The following is a 23027-nucleotide window of genomic DNA, read 5'->3' on the forward strand; positions in this document are numbered from 1 at the left end:
AATTGTCTTGTATTCTGGATTGGATCCTGGAACAAACAACTGGTAACATATGAATCAAGTTTGTAGTTTACATAATAATTAACTTCTGAATTTATATCAATGGTCTATTGTTATATAAGATGTAAGCATTAGAGAAAGCTGGGTGAAGGATATGAAAGTATGAACATTTTACAAATAAAGAGGAAATTTGGAATTAGTCAACTGAACCCCATACCCTTCCTTCCTCTTCCTGTACCCTCAAGAAACTGGAAGAAGCACAGATCTTTGAACTCAAAAAATCTTAGCCTTGAACTCCAGCTTTGTGACACAGGCAAATTAGTCTTAGTTCTGAACCCTGGTCCTCTTATATAAAATGGAGGTTATACTTATTATGCAGGGCCATTGTGAGGGCTGAGTGAAATATGTATGGCAAGTGCAAACCCCAAATGGGGCTCTTATTATTAGTGTTTAATAATAAGAGCATCATAAAAAGTAGTTCTCTTAATTGTCTCTGTCATATTGTGTATTCTTGAAAGGGAGATTGGTTATATTTCTTGGTCTCTCAAAGAACAGTGGTCTACCTTCCACAACAGAGGGCCTTTCTCTTGGGAAGCTAATGCCATCTGGAGGAACTGCACATTTTTCTTCTACTTTACCCAGCTCTCTGGGACTGTGCTGTACTCCTGCCAGGGGTACAGCTCTGAAGCATCAGAGTTAAAGAGAGCCCAGCCTAAGGAAATGTATTCCATTTCCCAGAATATAATGTTTTTGTTACTTTCTTAGCCTAGTTTCTTTTCTGTGGGGGAACCCATGCTTTTCCAAAGATCTTTTCAGTGTCTGTCCTACTACCCAGGAGAACTCCAAACTAGAATACACCAGCCCATTCTTCCATGGGATAAGGACTTTGACTAACTCATCCAATGCCCCCTTTTCTGTGGCCCAGTATAGTACCTGGTATATAGTGTATATTTAATCATTATTGGATAGATGGAGGATAGACAATTTAAGCTCTTGGATTTGGCAATGACTGTGTACTTAACTGATGACTAAATGATGAATTTCCCAATAACCTGGATATTAGGCCAGTGGTTCTAAACCCTGAATGTACTAATCCCTGGGAGAGTACTTGTTTTATTTTTTGTTTGACACTGATTTCTGGGCTCTATCCATGCATGTTCCCTGTCATTTTTTTTAAAAACTCTGCAAGTGATTCCAATGGACAGCCAGGTTTGGAATCTGCTTTGTCAGACTATTGTAAAAAGTGTACCCCATACGTAACTCTTACCATTTTCCATTTCCATGTTATAACTATTAGTTTATGTGTCCTTACTTCATTTGACTTTATGCCCCCCCCCATACACGGGATTGACCCACCCACCAGGGAAGTCCTAAGCTATATCCCCATCCTTTTTTAATTTGATACTGGGTCTGACTGAGTTTCCCAACCTAGGCTTGAGCATGTGATCCTCCTACCTCAGCCTCCCAAATAGCTGGGATTACAGGCATGCACAAACCTAGCTGACTTTATGCTTCTTGAATGCACACACTTGGACTGTCTTATTCATAATTATTTTCCTAGTGTGCAGCACAGCGTTTGGCATCTAGTCGATAGTCATACATGTTAATTGAATAAGTTAATAGTTTCTTTCATTTCACACAAGATAATTGCATAGAACCACAAAAGCCAATCAGAGAAAATGCTAGCACCATGAGTTTAGTTTTAGAAGGCAGTTATGCTCACTACTATACCACCAATGCACATGAGTTTAGTTTTGGGTTTACTTTGTGTAGTGCTATGTAACTGTCTACACTTTGATACCTATTACCTAATTCATAATCGGTTGTTTTTGCCTGCTCAGTTGTTATCTTCTGTTTAGATCCTCTAAACTAACAGTAGCCAAAGATACAAGACTTTATTGGGGAGCCCCAATTCAGAATATTTTCTCCATTATTTACATCTGTAGCTGCTATATTAATCACCTTTGCATTGCTGGAACAAAATAACTGACACCCACAACTTAAAGGAGGAGAGGTTTATTTGGGTCACAGTTTCAGAGGTTTCAGTCCATGGTCAGCTGGCTTCAAGGCAGAAACAGCATGGCAGAAGCATGAGGCAGAGGAAAGCTGCTTAACTCAGGGCATCTGGGAAGCAGAAAGCAGAAAAGGTAGAGAGGAAGCTGCCAAGGACCAGGTAGATTCCCTAAGGTTAAGCTACTGGGACCCACCCAGACACATCCAGAAGTGTGCTTTACTAATTTCCTAAATCTCTCTCAAGCCAGTCAAGTTGATACTCAAGATTAATCATTATACCTGGATTTGAAAAATTACCATCACTGTATATTTCAGATGGCTCATTAATGTAATGCTTAGCACCACTGTTCTTTATTAATGAAAGCCATAGAAGCCTCTAGACAAACACATAGGTTGCCATGCCAATGTTACTCAACTCTAATATCAGTTAATTTAGGCATGCAGTATTATAGCCAGAAAGACACTTAGAAATATCGAGTTTAGTTGCCCTCATTGTAGTGTAGAAGCTGGAACCAGGTGGGTCTGGGACTTGCCTGACATTACACAGTTTGTTAGGAAGACAGTTGGTACAAGAAGCCTGATTCTTTGGTCTGCAGGCCTGGACCTAACTCCACAGTACCGTAGCATTTCAGATTCCATTAAAAATGAAAGACCAGGGCTGGGAGTGTATCTCAGTGGTAGAGCACTTGCCTCGCTGGCCCCAGGTGTGATCCTCAACACCTTAAAAATAAAAGCTCAGCCAGGTGCACTGGTACATACTTACTATCCCATCTACTCAGGAAGCTGAGACAGGAGGATTGCCAAGTTCAAGGTAAGCCTGGGCAACTTGCCAAAACCCTGTCTTAAAATAAAATTTAAAAAGGGTTAGGGAGATAGCTCAGTGGTAGAGTGCTTGCCTAGCATGTTTGAGGGCCTGGGTTTAGTCCCTAATATTGCAAAAGAAGCACCAAACTTTTACTTCCACTCTGAAATTGATGTTAGAAAGCAAACTACAGGACAAAAGTATTGTTACAGGTTTCTCAGAGGGTTTAGGGAGTAGGACTATACAGAAAGGGGAAAGGACAGAGGAAAGGAATTTTTTGAATGAGATTTTGAACCTTTAAAAAGAGAATCTCATGGCACAACAGCTCACTTATATGTCTGCCCTTGTTTTCAGAATCTTCCCCCGAGAATACCTCCTTCAACAGATCCACCTGTACTCCCTCGCCGACCTGCAGCAGGTGAGTGCTCAGCCCATTTCACTTCTAGTTTCTTCCTAGGGACATTTGTTTTGTTTTGTTTTGTTTTGGTACTGGGAATCGAACTCAGGACCTTGCGCTTGCCAGGCGGGTGCTTGTGCCACTGAGCTATATCCCCAGTGCTAGGGATGTTTCTTTGTGGAGTAGGCTTTTGGCACTGCTTTCTGCCATCGCTGGTGCATTTTTCATCGCAATTCCTGATACTGGATTTCTATTCGGAATCAGGGAGGGGGCTTGGTGTAAAAAGATATTATAGGACAATAGCAAATATTGGTAAGAATGCACAGAGACTAGAGCTCTCATATATTGCTGGTGGGAATGTGAAGTGGTATAGCCACTTTAGAAAAACAATTTGGCAGTCCCTCAAAACAATGTAGAATTAAAACATGTCTTCACAACTCCTTAGTACCTACCCAAGAGCATTAAAAATATGTATATGTCCACATAAAGCCATGTACATAGTGTTCAATGTAGCATTATTCATAATAGTAAAAAGTGGAAGCTACCTCAAGTGTTTGTCAACTGATGAAAGGTTGAGCAAAATGTTAGCCATACCATGCAATATTATTCAGCCTAAAAAGGGAAAGGAAGTACTGGCTGATACATGCTACAATGTGGGTGAGTCTTAAAAAAAAAGGTAAATAGAAGAAGCCACATAAAAAATAATATATGTTTTATGATTCCATTTAAATGAAATGTCCTGAGTAGGTAAATTAATGGTTGCCACAGTCTCGAGAAAATGAAGAAATAAGTAGTGACTGCGAATATGGAGTTTCTTTGGGGGCTGATGAAAGTATTCTGGAATTAGATAGTGAAGATGATTGCACAATTTTGTGAATAGATTTAAAAACTCAATGAATTGTTTACTTTAAGAGTAGATTTCAACACGGATTACTTATAAGAAATTGAGAAAAGGAACAGTGAGAAGTTGTAAAATATGGTATAATGGAAATATGAAAAAAGTATTAGATTAGGCCAAAATAAAGATTGTTTTAAAAACCAGAAAATGAATATATTATTTCCTTAAACCAATGCAAAATAACAAGTTGGAAATGAGACGAGTTGTAACCAGTAAACGTTTAAGAATTGATGGGTTCTGACATGTTAGAATTTATCTTCAATGGGCTTATTGGTTAGCTTTTTCAGATGTTTAAGAGTAAATATCTAGATATCATGAAAGATGATATGCTAATTGTATTTGGGGGCAAATATAACTTCAATACAAAAACCGAAACATAAAATGGTTTTTATTCTGAACAAAGTGCAAAGTGAAATTTTGGCAAACAGTACAGCACCAAATAAGTTATTTCCTATGACTCAGAATTGTAAGTGTTCAGTAGAATAATCATTACATCAACATCAATAGAATAAAATGGTAAAAATTCAAAGTATTAACTACATTAACTTTTTAAAAATTACCATTCCTCTTTTGTTTAATTATTCGTGCTAATGATTTCATAAGCTTCTCATAATGTGACCAGTAATTACTTAAAATTAAGAACTGAGGGTCATACTGGGAAAACAAACATTTATCAAGCAAATTAAGCAGTGCTGGCACCATATTTATGTATGGTTGAAGAAACATCATTGTAGTAAAAAAAAATTACAGAATGGCACAGGGAAAGAAAGCAGCATAAATAATTTCTGTTTACATGGCTTTATCACTAGCCAAACATATATAAATATATTAACAGTAAAAGACTTAAATCAGGAATTTGCAGGATATGTAAGCTAAAAATCCTGTTTCTAGAGCCCAGTGGTCAGTGCAGTTTAAAAAACATTTGAGTATTTATAAGCCATTTAAAGAAAGTTACACAACTATATTGGGATAATTGAAAAAAGATACTTAAATAGAAGTAGGCTGAAAGAGCTAAACTCAAAATATGAGAATACTCCCATAAGAGACATCCTGGTATACTGGAAAACTAGTAAATGGGGAGTGCTTGCATCACTTCTTATCTGTTATTTAATCTTGGGAAGATTCCATTAGTTTACATTTCTCCATCTATAACACAGAAATAATATTTAACAGAATTATTGTGGGGATTAGTTAGTGTGTATAAAACTACATCTAGATGAATGCTAATATATGACATAGATTTATTATAATATTAAAATTCCAACTGAATGCTTTATACAGTTTGACAGTGTTGGAGATGTAAGTTTTTTTTTAAATTTAGTTTTTAAAAAATGGGAGTTTTACCTTTCAAATCTTTATTCTGTTAAGCAATCTTTCTATATATTCTGTGGTGCTGAATAGAATGTTTAAGATTGTAAAGCATTTGGAAAGAAGTATTTAATAAAAGTTAATAGAAGGACCAGCTGGATCAATCTGGAGATACTAGGTTCACTTTTCTTATGATAATGCATCTTATTTCAGATGAGTGAAAATGTTACATATAAAAGAAAAATAAAAAGAATATTTTCATCCCAATAATAGTGCAAAGATTTCACAGCAATGAAAAGCATTGACAAGATAGTTTAAAACAATGAAAAATGTATGCTAAAGGAAAGGTAAACAAAAAAGCTGTTTGGATTCACAAGTGTTTTTTGTTTTTTGTTTTTTTTTTAAGTGGATGGAAATCTTTACTTCTTAGTGGACAGATTTTTTTTTTTTTTTCTGGTACTGGGAACTGAACTCACGACCTCGCGCTTGTTAGGCAGGTGCTGTGCCGCTGAGCTAAATCCCCAGCCCCCAGTGGACAGATTTTTAAAGAATATAAATGACACGGTACAAATAGAAGTTCATAGAATAATAATATTCAAGTGAACTTATACTAAAAGTGAAAATAGAAACAACTTTGACCTAGTTCATGCTATTGAGCAAAAATTTTTAAGTGTACATGTGTCTTCATACCAAAAGTATTATATGTTAGTAGTCATTAAAATAAAACAAAAATCAACTAGGGGACTAACAAGCTCTATTCCTGATTTTTTGACTTACTAAGTTGCTTTGAGTACCATATACCCAGGAAAATATTTAAAGAAGCTACTTGCACATCATTTGAGACATGGATAAATCTTAGTGTGATGCTGTTGGTATGGTAAACTGTTATATAGCCTTTAAATGTCATTATATGTAAAATTATATGCAATACTATTTAGAATCAAAATGTTAATTAGAATATAAATGATGTTTACTGTTATAATTGTAAAGTTTAGGTTTCAGCATTGGAAAAATCAGAAGACGTAATTAATTACATTTTACCATTAAGGGGTTCTTTATTTTTTTCTGTAAACTACTGATGTGTGTAATAAAAAATAAAAGATTACTTGGCAAAATGAAAAAAATATAAATTTCACAGAACGTGAATTATATTTCATTAAAAATTATTTAAAGAAAATTGTGAAAGTCATTGAATGAATTAAATCCTTTGACTTGTGCACAAGCCAAATAGTTGAATAGCTTTTACATTTTAATAAAATATAACACTAGTATTCAGGAGGCTGAGGAAGGAGGATTGTTGTGAGTTCAAGGCCAGCCTGGGCTACAAAGTGAGCTCAAGGCCAGCCTGAACTGCATAGCAAGACCCTGTCTCAAAAAGACCAAAAAATAAAATAAAATAAAATAAAATATTACAGAGCACATAGGAGTCCAATCATCTTTGCTTACTTTTATTAGTACATGTACTTCTAATGATTGACCAGGTTAATAGTCAGAAGAAGCTGAGGTTTCCTGTGTTCAGTCTTAAGATCTGAATATGTCAAGCTGTGGTTAATCATGTAAATCAACAACTCCTTAAGAAACTGTTAGACATTAAATTAAAACATTGCTTTCCTTTCTGTATATCTACTGATTTTTCCAAGAGCCATTTTAAAAAATAAATAATTGTGACAACTTTCAGAAAACATCTCAAATGCTGAGATTCTGTTCTTTTGTTGCTGGGCCGGGGAGATAGCTCAGCGGCATAAGCACCTGCCTGTTCTTTTGTTGTTGTCTTCCTTCTTCATTGTTTTTACCAGAGTAATGGGGTCAATTTAAAAGCCGAGTTCACGTCCTTCAGTCATTTTTCAGACTTTACCTTTCAAGGTTTCTTGTATGTACATCCTTTTTTTTTCATTTTAAAATTAAGACTTTTGTGTTCTTTGTCGCTCAGGAGGTAGGAAAATTATTTTAAATGACAGAAATAATTTTAGAGCAGTTAGTTGGAGAGGACTGAGAAAAGACCAGGGCTTAATTTCTATTTGTGCGTCCAGTTTAGGCCTACTTGCAGTGCCAGCTCCTCCTGCTCCTCAGTCCTGCCTGCTCTTTACCTCATAGTCAACAGCGGTTATCTGTTGACTGGGGCAGAAAGAGATATATTTTTAATTACAGTTATCCTATGGTGCTCAGGGGAAAAATCAGTTCGAATACCCATTATACATTTGTTTGTTTTCTTCAGTCTGTCTCAGTGTCTGAATACCCAGGAGCTGTTGCTTGGTGCTGAAAGGCAGGAAACTTCTTGTAAAGGTGGTTTAAAGTAGAACATGTGGGCTCCAGAGTGAATATTCTTTGAGGACGCTGTTCAAAAGCAAGTTTTGATATAGATGAAGAGGAATAGTCAGAGTAATTCCATATTCATTTTAGGATGTCAAAGTAATGTATCCATTTGGAATAATAAAGCTGCTTTTTAAAGCTTTCCTATATCCTGCTGTCTTTTTCTTTTCTTCCCCTTGTAATAATCAAGCCATACGTGCCAAGCTTAAATCAGTGGCAGTGGTGTTCTTGGTAGGCCAGGCCATTAGCCCTAGATCCCCATAAGAAGCTTAATCAGTTTTCAGCCTGGGTAGTAAAGTGATAGAGGCAATCAACAGCTTATCAAACTCCCTGTGGGCGGGGTGGCTGGAGCTCAATGCATCCATTTACTTAGCAGCCCACTCTAACCTGGCTCTTTGTGCCTGGCTTTAAGAGCCCCAAACTTATCATATTTAGAGGAAGTTTAATTCAATTACTTTTTCTGCCTGAGGTAGGTTAAATTGGATTTAGCTTTTGATCTGTCTGCATCTTGGCTATCACCACTGAAGACCTATTTTTCCTTGGATTCTGAGTAAATGACAACCATGTTTTCTAGGTCTGAACTGTTGTAGGAAATATGAAAGGGAAGGGACAAAAGGAGAAAGACAAAAATAAAATGCTTTACTTTGTGAAAGAGTGCATCAGCCATAGCAGGAAACCCTACCTAACCCATTCACGCAACCACCAGGTGATTCTGCACCATCTTGGCCTCTCCCTGGCTTCCTTGTCACCCTATTCCACGTTTGGTTCAAGAGTTTCAGAGTAAATTTGTTTGATATCATTTCTCCTAAAGGTTTCTATAACAGCAAATCTTTCCATCTTGTAAAATAATTATAGAAAAAGTAATTTTGGTGTACAGATTTTGCATGGGAAAGGAAGATACATTAAACCAAGAGTCATAGATCCTGAAAAGTAATACTGATGTCCTTCCTAAATGCATATTCCTTTCTATAAATTTGATTTTTCATTAACTTTTACTTATAAAGCAAAATATACACTTATCTCCCCAATAAGGAACAGGGCAAAAACTTAATGAACATGGTAAAAAGGGATATATAATTTATAGGTAACGTAAGAATAATATAGTACACACAGGACTAATCATACTTAAAGGTATTGAAAGGATTCTAGTACCAAAAAATATTGCAGCCTTCTTGTTTTTCTCTGGGTTCATATTTATACCCAAGTAATGATCCCTAAACTTTGAACAGATAAATCGATTTCAAAGTGCCTTAATGCATCTGTTGTTACATTCAAAACAAGACAATCTCTTCCCTTCCCATTTGAATTGATTGACCTCTTTGCATGCATTCTGTCTTAATGTTGTACACTTGGAAGGGAAGGAATAAATAGCAAGGATTGGCAATTGCCTAGCAAAGGATATTCTTTCCTGTTGTCCTAGGAGCTACAGTCGCCCACTGGACACTAAGGGCCACTTATTGGCAAAATTTATGCTGGTACTAAGTCCTTAATTGTCTGTTTCATTGGTGATTAAGCTGTTCCTGAGTATTACTAGCATGTATATCAAGAAGGTGGTGGTTGTCAGGCGTGGTGGTGCACACCTATAATCCCAGAACTCAAGAGGCTGAGGCCGGAGATTGCTTCAAGTTAGAGGCCAACCTGGGCTACATAGTAAGTTTGAGTTCAAGGCCAGTCTGAGCTACATAGCAAGACCCTGTCTCAAAAAGCGAAAACAAAAAGAAAAAAAAAAAACCGTTGTGGTTGATTAGCACATAGTGATTATCTGACAGTAATCAGTCACTGGCAGCATTTAACCCTAACACAGAAGTAGAGCTCAGAGCCCTTCTGACCTAGTGGCAGACCCAAGGATGGGCATGAAAGTGAATCAAAGACTCTCCATATCCTAGGAGCTTGATTCACTCATTTCTTAAGTGTGGAATTCTGTTCAACAAAGTAGGTATTAGAAGAGCACAGTGAATCCATGCACTTAGAATATAAACCTAATGCAATATACCATTAATTTTTTTATAAATAAAATCTTAAAAATTTTAAGATGTGACAGCACAGTGGTTTTTTAAACAGACAACCTAACACTTTATATAGCATTTAGTGAGCAATTAATAACCTTATGTACACAAATAGACATCTACTGGTGTATGTTTTTAAGGGGGAAACTTCTTAAGAGCTTTTCTTTGGTTTGATACTGTGAGAAGTTGAATTGAATTTGTTTATTTTCATCCAACCTAGTTTTATCACAAATCCTTTGGAATGCTGTAAGACAGGATTATAATAAAAAGATATACTCAAATAAGAAAGTAGGAATAGTACAAAGCTCGATCAAAATTGTTTAAACAACAAAAAAATTGTCACAGTATAAGATGCCATGCCATTAATACCCCTCAAAATATCCGGTCTTCAAATAAGTGGCATTATTCTTTCTGAAGTAGCTCCAAAAGTCCTCTTTGGTGAGGGTTTTTACAAGGTATGATAAAAAATACAGTGAGTGCTGCTGCCATGTGTCATCCAATAGAAAAAGGCAGGGTCATTACAGTGTGTTCTCATCCACCTATTCACCAGATCTGCCACTGTATAACTTCCAGCTCTTCCCCAAAGTCAAAATGGCCATGAAAGGTAAATGCTTTGAATGGATTTAGGACATCAGGGCAGCCACAACAGCACAATTAAAGATACTCACCAAAGGGGACTTCGAGAACTGCTTTAGAAAGTAGAAAAAGTGTAGTTGAAGTGAGCAGAATATTTTGAGGGGGTTTAATGGCAATATATCTTTACTGTAATGAATATTTTTAGAAATTTAAACATTCACTATATTTTTAAACTCTCACTTCATAGCATACTCTCAGGATCTTATGTTTTCCCTTTTCCTGTTGAGAAAAACATCCTGTTATTCATGTCCTCTTGGCTCTTTTAATGCTGATAAGAAATTTCCAAATTTTACTAGTAGAATGCATGAGTATATGTAAGTTACTGTTCAAAAATTCTTAGTTCTTACAGAGCAGATCAGAATCTTGGTGTAATGCATTATTCCTTAGACTATAAATGATAGGAAAATTCTTCTGAAGTCCCTTGTACTTGATGAAAGAAAAGGTCAGATTGGACTTCTAAATTTTGTCTACCAATATTATTGTGACAAAACCTAAAATGCATATTAATGATGAACTGCTCTGATGTTACCTTTGGGGCATTTGTAAGTTAAGCATTGAATGATTCTATATATTTGTATATGATTCAAGACAAAGGGTGCTGGATGGTCCCAAGGGCGAGGGATTTGGTTGGAGTAGTCCCCTTCTTCCATCTGTTCACCTACCGTCTTGCCCCTACACAGCCCTCTTGAGAGACAACCTCAGGAGCTTTTTCATTCATTATTCACCTTTTCTGGTCCCAGAATTTCAAAACTAGATCCTACCTTTAAGGCAGTTTAGCTTCTATAAAAACATGAAACTGTCAAAGAAGAATAAAGTATTACTTTGGCACAAATTCATTTTGCTTTAATAAGTTGAAAACATGACATGATGTTTCCGAGGAAAGACATCAACTGATTTTAACAATGAAAACAGATGGAAAAGTCTGGATTTTAGAGTAAAGAATTGTAAAGTGGCAGAGATGCCAAAGGGAAGGAACCACAGCACTGGAGATACATGAAAAGAGAGAAGAAATCAAATGCACACCATCTTTCTAGAGTTACCTAGAATGGTCCCAATTGCTTGTCTTGTACTAAAGCAGTGAATGCTTATGTTAATTCACAGAGCATGTAGTGTTCATTTGGTCACTGGCTGGATGGACAGATGGATATATACATATGTACGCTTAGCCTCTTGAGTTCACGTGCTCTCTCCTCCAAAAGAAAAGCAAACATTAATGTTATCCTCTAAACAAAATAAAATGCCCATCTATGAAATAACCACAACAAAAAAATCTCTGCTTTTTGTACATCAGAATAATAGTGAATTGTATAATGTTGCAAACTTTTGCATTATCCATGAGACATTCTTGAACAGCTAACTTTTCTATTTAGTGTTTGCACAGAGCTCAGGAATTGTCATCTGTGTGATCTAAACAGCTGTCAGAACCAGCCCCTCCAGAAATACTGCGAACAGAATTTTTCTCTGAGGAAGCTCCCAGGCTTCCTAGTGTGTTCTAGCTAGTGAAAAGCATCCCTAAAAGGCAATGTTCAAGGCGTTTTGGGGCCACTTTTTAAAAACACTTCGCAGAATTCTTCAAAGATGTTATGTAAATTATTCTGCATTTCCCTGCCCCACCAAGCAAGCACATACTGAGAGAATGTTATTTTCTGTGGGCACTCTTCATAGAGTCAGCAGACAAAGGCCAGGCCTAAGTGTGCACCCAAGCACAGCCGCCCTTTCACCGAATAAGCAACAGGTGATGACCTTTAGTGACATAGGGGTTGACATCTTTGAATCCACAACCCACAGAAACACAGCACCTCAGTACCCACAACCAAGTCACCAGTCCCCAAGCCTCAGGAGCCCAAGGAACTTGTATTCATAGCCTCTCAGCACCCTGATCCCTGCACCATTGTCCACCCGGGCATTAGCAGGCAGGATAACTAATTAGGAGCATTCAGATTTAACAAGCAGAAAAACAAAGCATGACAGCTTGCCTGTGTCTGCTGTAGCCACACTGCCTTCAGAAACCCATGAACACAGTCTGGGATAAGACACGAATGGGCCTCCAATAAAACATCACTAAATCTCTGTTAGCTGCTTTAGCCAGGGTTGTTCCAACCAATTAATGAGCTAGGAAAGAGGATCATACGTTATTTGGGGATCAAATTATGCCTTTTAAATAAGTGAACTTTTACAAAATGAATGTGTGTTTCTCTCGAAGAATTTTCCTGGGTGGAGAGAAAGGATCAAATGTTATTCTTTGAAGACTACTGGTTGGTAGCAGAGCAAATGGAAAGTCGCTCCTTCTCCGGAAAGCAGGTGTCTCTTAAGAATGTTCCAAACAGCATGTGCCTCATACTGAGATTCCCAGGCTACTGCAAATCTTGTGGGGAGTGGAAAGGGCAGAGTGACAAGTGCTAGGGACTGGAGCCAGGCCAGAGGTCTTCAGTCTTTGGTTTCCTTATGACCACTGGTCATAACTATTGGTTATTTGTGTTTTGGTGTTGATGGCAGTTAGCGGAGGGGGTTAAAGCAGATGGTTAACAGGGTGATGGTACAGATTATTATTTACACACGCTAGTCTTTGCCCTAATCTCCAGACCCAGGCACCATACCCAGCTACAGCCTGGTTCACAGATACATTAAAGGGATGAGAGAGGTGAGAAGGGACAGTGGCAAAAAATACAGATACCTAAGCACAAAGTTACTGTCCTTTTTGGAAAACCAGATCAGGAAGATCACCCAGTGTGAGAGTATTGCATAGACAGCCCCATCATCCAGCTGGTAAAGGGTCAACTGAGGCTCCAGAAGGCCCTCAGGCATGAACTGCACGGAATGAGTAAGTGCAGCTACAGAGCTGGATGGTGTCTACTAGTGCTAACGTCACTTTCCAGGGATCTGTTTCTTGGCTCCCACTTCTACTTTGGCTTCCAGTCTTCTGGGCATTGTCATTCTTTTGACTTAATGTGGTTACCTATTTATTAAAAAAAAAAAAAAGTCATAATACCTAGTTATAGTACCCATAATACCATAAGCCTAGGCAAAGACCTATTTCTAAAGAATATTTATGTAAACATACAGAGTAAAGTTAGTGTTGATTTTGCCAGTGATGGAACTGGACTGGTCGTTGCCTAACTGCTCAGCCTGCCATCTCTTGCAGAAATGTTATTAGGCACTAGCAGCAGGGGAGAAAAAGTTTGGGTCAAAACTAACTCATTACATATTCAGACAAAAGGAAGTACCTACCATATTATCATTTGTTTGTTAAGGCATTTTTTTTGTACATTAGTTATCTATTTCTATGTAACAAATTACCCCACAACTTAGAAACTTATAGCGTGAGTGAGTGGTAACTATCTCTCATGGTTTTTATGGGTTGGGAAAACCAGAGCGGTTTAGCTGGACAGTTTGGATGTGGGGTCTGTTCTGAGGTTGTGGTCAAGATGTTGTTGAGGCTGCACTTACCAGCTGCAGCTGAGGGATCTTCTCCAAGGTAAGCCAGTCCCTCAGCTGCAAGGCAGTGCTGGTTATTCATGGGAGGCCTTCCGCTTACACCTACATGGACCTCTCCACAAGCACTTAATTGTCCTCATGAGGTGATAGCTGGCTTGTGAATGTTCTGACAGAATGAAAGCCAGGCAAGGCCATCCTTGCTATGACCTTGCCTTGGAGGTTTTGGTCACCTCATTTCTGCCATGTTCTCTTCATTAGAAATGAATCACTAAAGCATGCTCCAGTAGCAAAATTGTTTAGCACACAGTATTTACACAGCAGAAATTAATCACTAGATCTGGCCTATATTTAAGGACAGGAGAATTAGTTTCCACCTTTTAAAAGGAAACATTGTAAAGAATGTGTGTACATATTTTTAAGCCACCACAATCTATAATAATAGATCTTATATCTTTGTATTGTTTTATACATTAAAAAGCATTATTCCTGAAACAGTTTCGTGAGATGTCTGCCTTTTTATTTTATTTATTTATTTATTTATTTATTTTTTTGGTTTTTCTCTGGTACCGGGAACCGAACTCACGACCTTGCGCTTGCCAGGCAGGCGCTTTTTGCCACTGAGCTAAATCCCCAGCCCCTGTCTGCCTTTTTAAAATGCTCAGTTTATAGGCAAAAATACTGAGACAGAAAAGTTGGCTGGCTTGCCAAAGCTACACAGCTTCTGCTAAAGGACTGGGCCCAGATTAAAGGCCAGGCTCTCTGACTGTCCAGGGCCCTTTCTGCTGTACCAGATGGGTATATATGTATTTAAAAAAGGTAGCCTCTTGGGTGATCTCATACATCCCATGTTTATGACAGAGACTGAATAAAATAATATTTTCAAAAAACATAAGAAAAAGGAAATAGGAAGTCAGTTATATTTCTTATAGTTACTTCCTATCTACAGCCTGGGAGGCATCAGAAAGCAAAAGCTCCCTTGTCCCGTGTGATACACTCACAGGGGATGGCCCTGGGCCCCAGCAAAGTGTTTTGGCACTCTTTTCGCACTTTTTATTGTCTTGGTCAAATTTCCCTCTGCCACCACAAGAAGCATGAGAGGAAGCCCCAAGAGTCCTGCTCCTTCCTTACTGTTCAGTTCACATCAACAAATAAATGTTGAAGGCCTTCTGTGTCAGGAACTGTGCAAGGAACAGAGGGGACAAAGGAGAGTTCACTGAGTTCAATAAAGGAGAGTTTCACTGAGTTCAATAAAATGAGAGAGGCAAACCTGGTGTTGGTTGTTTGTTTGTTTGTTTGTTTTAAGCCAGTAGAGTTGACAGAGATTAGGAAAGACATCTAACCTAGTGTGTCAGACTTTATTTTGCAAAGACAGTCACAACCGTATCTCCCATCCCACATGCCTTTCTTTCACTGTGACTTTGACACTTCTCCAATTGAGAGGTGAAGTCTTTGTTCCCTTTCCCAGAATTTGAGTGGGCCTGTGACCATGAAAGTGTTGATGTATGATTTCCAAGGCCAAGTCATAAAAGGAGATAAAGCTTCAACCTGGTGCTCTGGTGACATTCATTCTTGGAACCCAGCCACCACGTTATACGAAGTCCACATTAACCCATCCAGAGAATTGCACAGAGAGGCCACATGTACTTACTGTAGCTGACAGCTCAGCTGAACCCAAGCTGCAAGCCATCACCCACCTCTAGATACATGAATGAAGGCACCTCTAAATGACTAACTCCTATCCTGTAAGACTTCCTAGTCAAGGCTACAGATGGAGCAGAGACAAGCCATCTCTACCATGTCCTGCCTGAACTCCTGACCTACAGAATCTGTGAGCATAATAAAATGATTGTTTTGCACCACTAGATTTGGGGTAATTTGTTTTGCAGCAGTAGTAACCAGAACATCCAGTGTTTTGGCTGTCAAGGAAGCTTCCTGCAGGCTATGATTTTAAGTTAAGATGTGGGCCCTATAGATGTAAGCCAGGCAGACAGGAATGGGGGAGAACTTTCAGGATTTGGTATCCTCAAACCCCTTAATGACCTAATCCATAGTGTTTCTTTCATGGAGACAAGCAGGAGATACTTTTCATTATTGACTCTGCCATTTGTAAAGGACATTCTGTTTACATGTTTCAGGATGATTTACATAAATTATCTCAATAAAACTTTCATACAGTGAGTATATACATGAAACATAAGCCCAACTGTATGTCATCAAACTCCTGGCTGGGTGTTTTCTCCAAGTTAATTAATTCCTTTAGCAAATATATATTAAGCACATACTATATGACAGGAGCCATGCTAGTCCTGAAATTGAGAATTCATTTTTGAGAAAAAGACTAGTGGTGCTCACTGATTGTGGCCAGACTGTTGTGTTCTACCATGTGGCAGCAACTTCTAGTACAGGCTGCCATGACTGTGCTCAGCCTAGCACTGTCTGTTGGGCTTGTACCCTCAGTGCCGCCTGCCAACCATCCCATGTTTGTAGTTGGTCTTTAGGGGAGCAGAAGAATAACAAAAAGGCCCTCGACAGATGTTGAGGACCAGTCAGTTTCCAGCACTGCACAAAGTTCATTCACTTGATGATGCCCTCCAGAAGAACCCAGGAAGTATGACAGCCCCGTAAGGCAACACTAGCAAGTCTACAGTGGCCTGCAATTCAGTCTACACTCCCCTATTTCTGAAGAAGTATAAGCAGGCTGTAGGGGCAGCTTTTCCTATTGCTATTTGGTTTTTAATTCTTGGTGAAGGTCTAGTGAGCCATCACTACGTTTGTTCCTGGAATTTAGAACAAGATTAAAAGTCAGTCGTGACATCAAGGAAGATCTTTATAGCACAACAAATAAAGAAAATGCCTAGGAAGCAGCAACTGATCACTCAAAAGGCTGCCAGGGCATTCATTAGCCTGGACTTCTGTAGCTGGCACATTGGTTTCTTGTCACTCAGAAATTTACTACCTTCTTTAAGCTGGTCATTCATATATTCATCGAGTTAAGAAGAAAGCAACAAATATCTGTTATATATCGGGCACTTACTGTGACAGGGCCAGGGTAGAAAAATGCCCCCTCCCCCAAGAGCACAACCTCCTCGGGGTCTGCTGTACAGAAGCAGAGTAGCAATCTGTTCCACATGTTAAAGGAAAGAAGTACAGCTCTTAAGAGATCTGTGTCACCCGGGATTCCTGCAGAGGCCACAGGGGTGGCGCTGGTGCCCGGAGCAGACCTGAGGTGAGACTTCAGATTGTGACCATGAATCAGAGAGCATCTCCCTCAGAAGGGGGCAGCCGTTATTTAGCAGCCCTGGAGTCGTCAGCTCTGCCCATTTTCTAAGAGAAGCCGGAAATCCGTATTTTTATGTGAAATTTCTCAATATTTAAACACTCTGCAGGCCAAACAAAACATAGCCACCAGTTTTGACCTCTGCTTTATAATAGAGAATGCCTGCTTTTGTTCCGTCAAGCTAATGAATGCTCAATTACGAGAAGGAATTTGGAGGTTAGTGTGAGCTTGTGCTCCTCAATAGGCTGCAGGCCCCATCCCAAACTCTTGAGGTACTAATTGACAGACTTGCACAGGCTGACAGCTGGGCTCTGAAAGTGGACACACACAAGGAAACAGGCGAGCTATTCCAGGTCACTTTGCAAGGTCAGGGCAGCAATGCAAACATTAGGAAGGCTGAAGACAGAGGTCAGGTGGCAGCAAGGAAGCTCCACAGTTCCTTGAGCTGTTGGTTAATAAATCATATTCGAAAGACATCAGCAGCCTCCTACCGCCTGGCATTGCTTTGTGAGGTGGAAAATTAAATAGAAATCAAAATTAAGATGGCTGTCAAGAGGTTTTAGGAGGCCATCTCACCAGTGTGAGGCCAACACAGGATGCAATTTCTGCCTGGAGCAAAGGTCTCTGGAGAGGTGATGATACCTGACATTGGGCATCACAGACAGTCTAGCCACTGCAATGCTTTCCCAGGAGAGTTTTGGAGGCCACTTGCCCATGTTCAAATGCCAGCGCACTCCAGATGCACCGAGTAACGTTGAGTAAGTCACTTCTCATTGGGCCTCAGGCACTTCATCTCTGAAGTGGGACTAATAGTACCTGCCCCAAAAGAGTGAGCACAAGCGGCACTTAAAACTCTGCCTGACTCAAAAGGGCCTAGGAGGCCAGGCTTTACTAGTGGTGCAAGCATTGGAATTAGTGTTGCTGGGAGATGTGGAGCTTCCTTCAGCGTCACCAAGGTGCCATATCTGTGGATACTAGACTGCAGCCATCACCACAGAAATAATGCATGCTGCATCCCAGTTTTGCCCATCAGATTCTGCAGGGCAATTTAGGCTGCAGGAACCTTCTGTAGTCCATGCTTTGCAGTCACCACATGGAGCAGCATGTTGGTGGGGAAGCCACACAGCCGTGGGCGGGCTCCCTCCTGTTTCCTGCCCCATCCTGGACTTGCACCTGGACAGCCCCTGGTCCCTGGACAGTGCACTCCCCTGGCTCACCAGAATGAGACAGATGTTGCACTCAGCTCTCCACCTCTCTGTGCTTTTGCCAAGAGGGCTTCTGAGCTTGCATCCACAGGTGAGTTTTGCCTTGCTGACAAAGAGGACTGCTTCCCACACCTGTTTCTCTGAAGAATGCTTGCCCTTTTGGTGGACTGTGCACAGGTATCTTGTGAATTTAAGTTTTGCGGAATTGTAGAGTACACATTTTTCTGCCTAAGGAAAACCACTGAGTCCGTATTGCTTCTGCACCTCTAGGAGAAGCCTACCCTGAAACGTTGGCAGAAATGAAAGGAAGCCCTGTTTCTTCCCACCTGCAATTATAGTTTTACTAGCTTGTAAAGCACACACAGAATGTGCAGTACATTCTTCCCTTGCCGTCGGGGAGAGGCCCTGCTGTGAATGTAATTGGCTTTCTAGCTTCCTTTAACACTGAGGTGGAAGGGAGCTGGACTGAAGAGCCTTTACTCTTAGAATTAACTCACACCGAATTGTGTTTAAATTCCGTGCATCTCCCAGAATCCGTGCTTTCCATTAAGTCTTAATGAGAAGTGGAAACACAGCTTACCTCTGAAAATATCTCATCCCTATCATTTCTCAGCTCTTTATAAACGCTGGGTTTCTTTTTTTTTTTTAATGGATTTTTAAAAATTTAACCTTTGTAGGGATTATTTTGAGCCCTGTTAACGCCTGTTAAAGATATATGGCATTTGTATGTGACAAATTCATATAGTGCATCCCCTTTAGACCTTTTTTCTCTGTCTTTGGCTTTGGCTTTGTAGGATTATCTGTTCCAAAGAAATGATCCACAGGCATATATTTGGATAGAAATTGTCTCTGTACTGTATGTTTCAGGTGCCAAGTTTCCTCATTTATAAAATGAGAAGGTTGAATTAGGCAATTTTTATAGCCCTTTCTAGCTCTTGACCCCAGTTCTATGATTTTATGATTGTTGAGAAGTGACTGAAAGGTAGAAGCCACTCAACGGGTATCTATTTTCTGGGGATTCTAGGCAGCAGCCAGGTGTGGCAGGCACCTACAGTGAACCAGATCTCCAGCTGTGAGCACAGCACCCTCATTTCCACAGACAAGAGCAAGATTTCCTTTTGCCAGAGGTCAACGGTTTAACTTTGCCTTTAAGCAGCACTTTTAAGCATTTTCACAAATATAGTCTGAAGGACAGTTTGCAAAAACAAGTTAAATATATAATCCTGGTATCACTTAACTATGGGAATATTTTCTGAGAAATGCATGGTGTGGCAACTGCAGTTTTGAGAACCTCATGGATTGTACGTATACAAACCTAGAAAGTACAGGTCAATCAGATGACATAGCCTCTTGATGCAGCCAAAAGACTCAGTAACCATAGATATGTGACTCCGCTGTCAGCATAACATACCACACTGTTTTACAGTACGCCTTTTTTGTTTATTTATTTATTGGAGGTTTTCTGTTTTGTTTTTTAGGCAGGGGTCTCGTTATGTAGTTCAGGCTAGCCTTGAACTCACTATATAGTCCAGGCTTGCCTCAAACTTGTGACAATCCTCCTGCCTCAGCCTCTCAAATGCTGCACTTTTTTTATAAGTAAAAGAAGTACACTGTAATGATAAGAATTATAGTAAATACATAAACAGGCAATAAAGTCATTTACAGTCATTATCAAGTATTACATATTGTTCATAATTGTATGCACTTTACAGTCCTATATTGCTTACCAGTGGGTGTTTTGAGAAGTGCACCATTAGACTGTTTTGTCACTGTGCATGCGTTATAGAGTATACTTTGTAAACTAATATGGCTAGTACATCACTGCGTGGTACAGTCTTACGTGGTACAGTGGCAGTGGTCTGCCGCTGACTAAAACATCTTCATGTGACAGCCCGATTGCACTAATTTTACTTACTCTTTGAAGACGTTGTCATCTTAATACCTTACAATCCAGTGGCAGTTAAACTAATGCATAGTATATTCTTTAAGGACATAGTACATAAAAGTTGGCCAATATAAAAAAATGTGTGGAAGATAACATGGCATCTAGTAGGTTTTCTAATGAAACAAGCAACACCAGTCAGATTACTGTGGACCAGGAGTATGCTGGAGCTCACAGCAGAGAGCGTTTTATAGGCTGGTCATGCAAGGCATGAGCTGCATGAGGGCTTGGAAGAGAGGGAGCGAGGGCAGAGACCCTGAGGGAACGGGGCGTCCTAAAAGAAGGTTTAGAGCTGAGGAATAAAGATCAGAGGTAGGGGACTGGCTGGAGCAGAGGTCAAAGATACATAGCAAAAGTAGGCAAGCCAATGGGAGGTAATAAAACTACTGATTTGAATTTTACCTTTTTCTCCCTTCTCTGCCTACTGCCTGGTTGGGCCTAAGACCAATCACAAGGCAGACAGGAAAAAGGAGCTAGAAAAGCAAGGTTTCTCAGCCTCTCACTCCATCCCTGAGCAGTCAAGGCGCGGTTTCCGTGAAGGCAAGGGGCCTGCGCTCTTCATTCTCCTTTCATAGCACTTAGCCAAGAGAGGAAAGAGAGGGGCAGGTCAGAAACCCACCGTCCAACACAACAACAGTGTGTTCTTTACCAAGCCACATAATATCTGTGGTGCTTAAAACCTTTGTAAAATGAGAAGGTTGTACTTTAAAATTAGATTAATAATAGCTCCTCTTTATTATATACCCAAGAAATGTTATTTGCTTTTGTTACTGAGTGCTGACTTTAGGCCAGACCCTATTCTAGATCTTACGTGGATTATCTCATTTAATCCTCACAATAGCCTTCTAACACAGTACTATTATTAACCATATTTTACCAAAGAGATGAACTTGCCTAGCATTCAGCTAAAGCGGAGAAGCTGGCGTTCAGACCCAACTGTCCTGCTTTAGCACATATCCTTGTCTAGGGTTTTGTTTTTTTTTAATTTTGTATAAAATGGTTTAGACTTACCAAACATAAAGAAGAACAAATGCTGCCAGCTGCATGGTTGCCCAGGAGTTGAAGTAGTCCCTTTACTAGAGAAACAGACGCTCACTCTAAACCATTACATTGGATTCTTTCTTTCAGTGTGAACATTCCCTCTTTCTAGGGGTAAACTACTACAGAGAGTCCCCTGGCAGCAGAGCAAAGCCGCTGCTCTAGTAAGCCTTTCTCTGGGTTGAAAAAGGGAGTAACCGGGCAAAAAGTGGAAGAGAAGTTGGCACGTGTGCCCATCAGCAGCCCAAAGTGCCAGCCACACATATAGCAAGCAACCCAGCAACCAGAGACTCCATGCAAACACTCTGATCTTACTGGTTGTGCCCAGGTAACCCCAAGTAGGGTGGAACTTCTAAAATTACATCCAGGCCAGTTTTAACTAGTGCCTTAATAGTGAAAATACTTACATTCTGTCCATGTCAGTGACCTATGCTCAGCAGCATTTTACAACAAAGAAACTGAATAATGCACAGAATATATTTCCCATAGGGGAAAGTGAAACAATTACATGTGGATTTATGATGCTACAGATTTGCTTTTTGTTTTGATTTTTAAAAATTTGGGGTTGGCACATTCTGTATTTGTAACTATGGCTGATTTCTGTCAGTGCCCTCTCCATACATTCATCTCTGGGACTAATTTAAATCCTCATCCCTTCCGTTAATTGAAGCCATTGGTATACATGCGTATCCAAGATGGTTCTTCGCTGCTCAGGATCCTGCATGTTTTAAGTTCTACTAGTATCTCTCCCACAAATGTGGTTAGAAAGCCCAACTCTTCTAGGATTGCCATTAGTGTAAAGGTTTCCTTCTGAAAGGATAGCAGTATTTCTGATGCAGCTGGCATTTTAGGTGTGTATATAATTTACCAAATTGTTGACCACTCAGCTCTTACTCAGTGGTCACAAAAGGAATTAGCAGCCCTCCCCTGCTACCCCAAAACCCAAAGAAGGAAGGGTGTTACTTGGCCTTGGCCCAGAGGCCTGCTGGCACACAGAGTTAAACGGCAGCACAGTGGTACATTTTGGCCATAAAAGGCTTTGGGGTGGCAGAAAGGGCCAAAATAGTTGTGGCATAAGTTGGCCAGGATATTAAGCAAATCTGAGTTTAATTTAACATAGAGACAACACCTCCCACCCCTACCCCACTGGCTGGAGTCAGTTCAAGAGGCCATTCAAGTGCTGGCAAAGTGAGACATGCAATGGGCTTTACACAGTCTGGGCAAGATGGAAGGAAAAGAGGCACAGGGATGGGGCGGGGGGTGAAAGTGGATCTTGAGGTTTGAATTCCTTCTGTAACTTTGCTTAAGCCACATTGCCTAAGCTTAGAATAGAGAGGCAGGCAGTCTGTCTCCTTGGGATAAGGAAGGATTTGAAACTCAGTGACTGTGAGGTCTTGGCCCCTACTGTGTTTTCTGGTTTGTTTTGTTAGCAGGAGCAAGTTATTCTAGTTTCTTGCTTCTGGGTTTTCTTCAGCACACTTAAAATGATGAGTCTCCACCCCACTGATGGCAATGGGGTGGATGGAATGGGATAATGAAGGGGTGGAGAGAGAAGTTGATTCAGCTGCTTAGGATGAGGGAGGCAAAGAAACTTCAGACCTCAGAGGCAGCTTCCAAATCCATGGCAGGTGGAGAGGCGAGGGGGCCACAAGGTTGAAGTCATCTCCGTCTAGGAGAAAGGCTGAAGTCCTTCTGAGAAGCTAGTGTGGCCAGTCTTGCTGGTGAAGAAAACCAGCATACTTGGGAACTGCAGTTGTGTTACT

At 39.9% G+C, this 23027-nt stretch overlaps 1 protein-coding gene across 3 annotated transcripts in view; it reads left to right on the plus strand.

Annotated features, from left to right (window-relative positions):
- The window catches only part of Plekhm3 (pleckstrin homology domain containing, family M, member 3), a 174221-nt gene that overhangs the window by 94571 nt on the left and 56623 nt on the right, over positions 1 to 23027 (plus strand). For 2 of the 3 annotated variants that reach the window (XM_005396971.2, XM_005396973.2), the window contains exon 6: positions 3167 to 3230. In XM_005396971.2, the coding sequence (XP_005397028.1) occupies positions 3167 to 3230 (64 nt within the window). Of the gene's footprint in view, positions 1 to 3166; positions 3231 to 7630; positions 7873 to 23027 lie in introns of those variants that run through there. The other variant, XM_005396974.2, reaches the window with a different exon arrangement.

This window comes from Chinchilla lanigera, unplaced genomic scaffold (assembly GCF_000276665.1).
Source record: "Chinchilla lanigera isolate Chin_1 unplaced genomic scaffold, ChiLan1.0 scaffold00056, whole genome shotgun sequence".
NCBI lineage: Eukaryota > Metazoa > Chordata > Mammalia > Rodentia > Chinchillidae > Chinchilla > Chinchilla lanigera.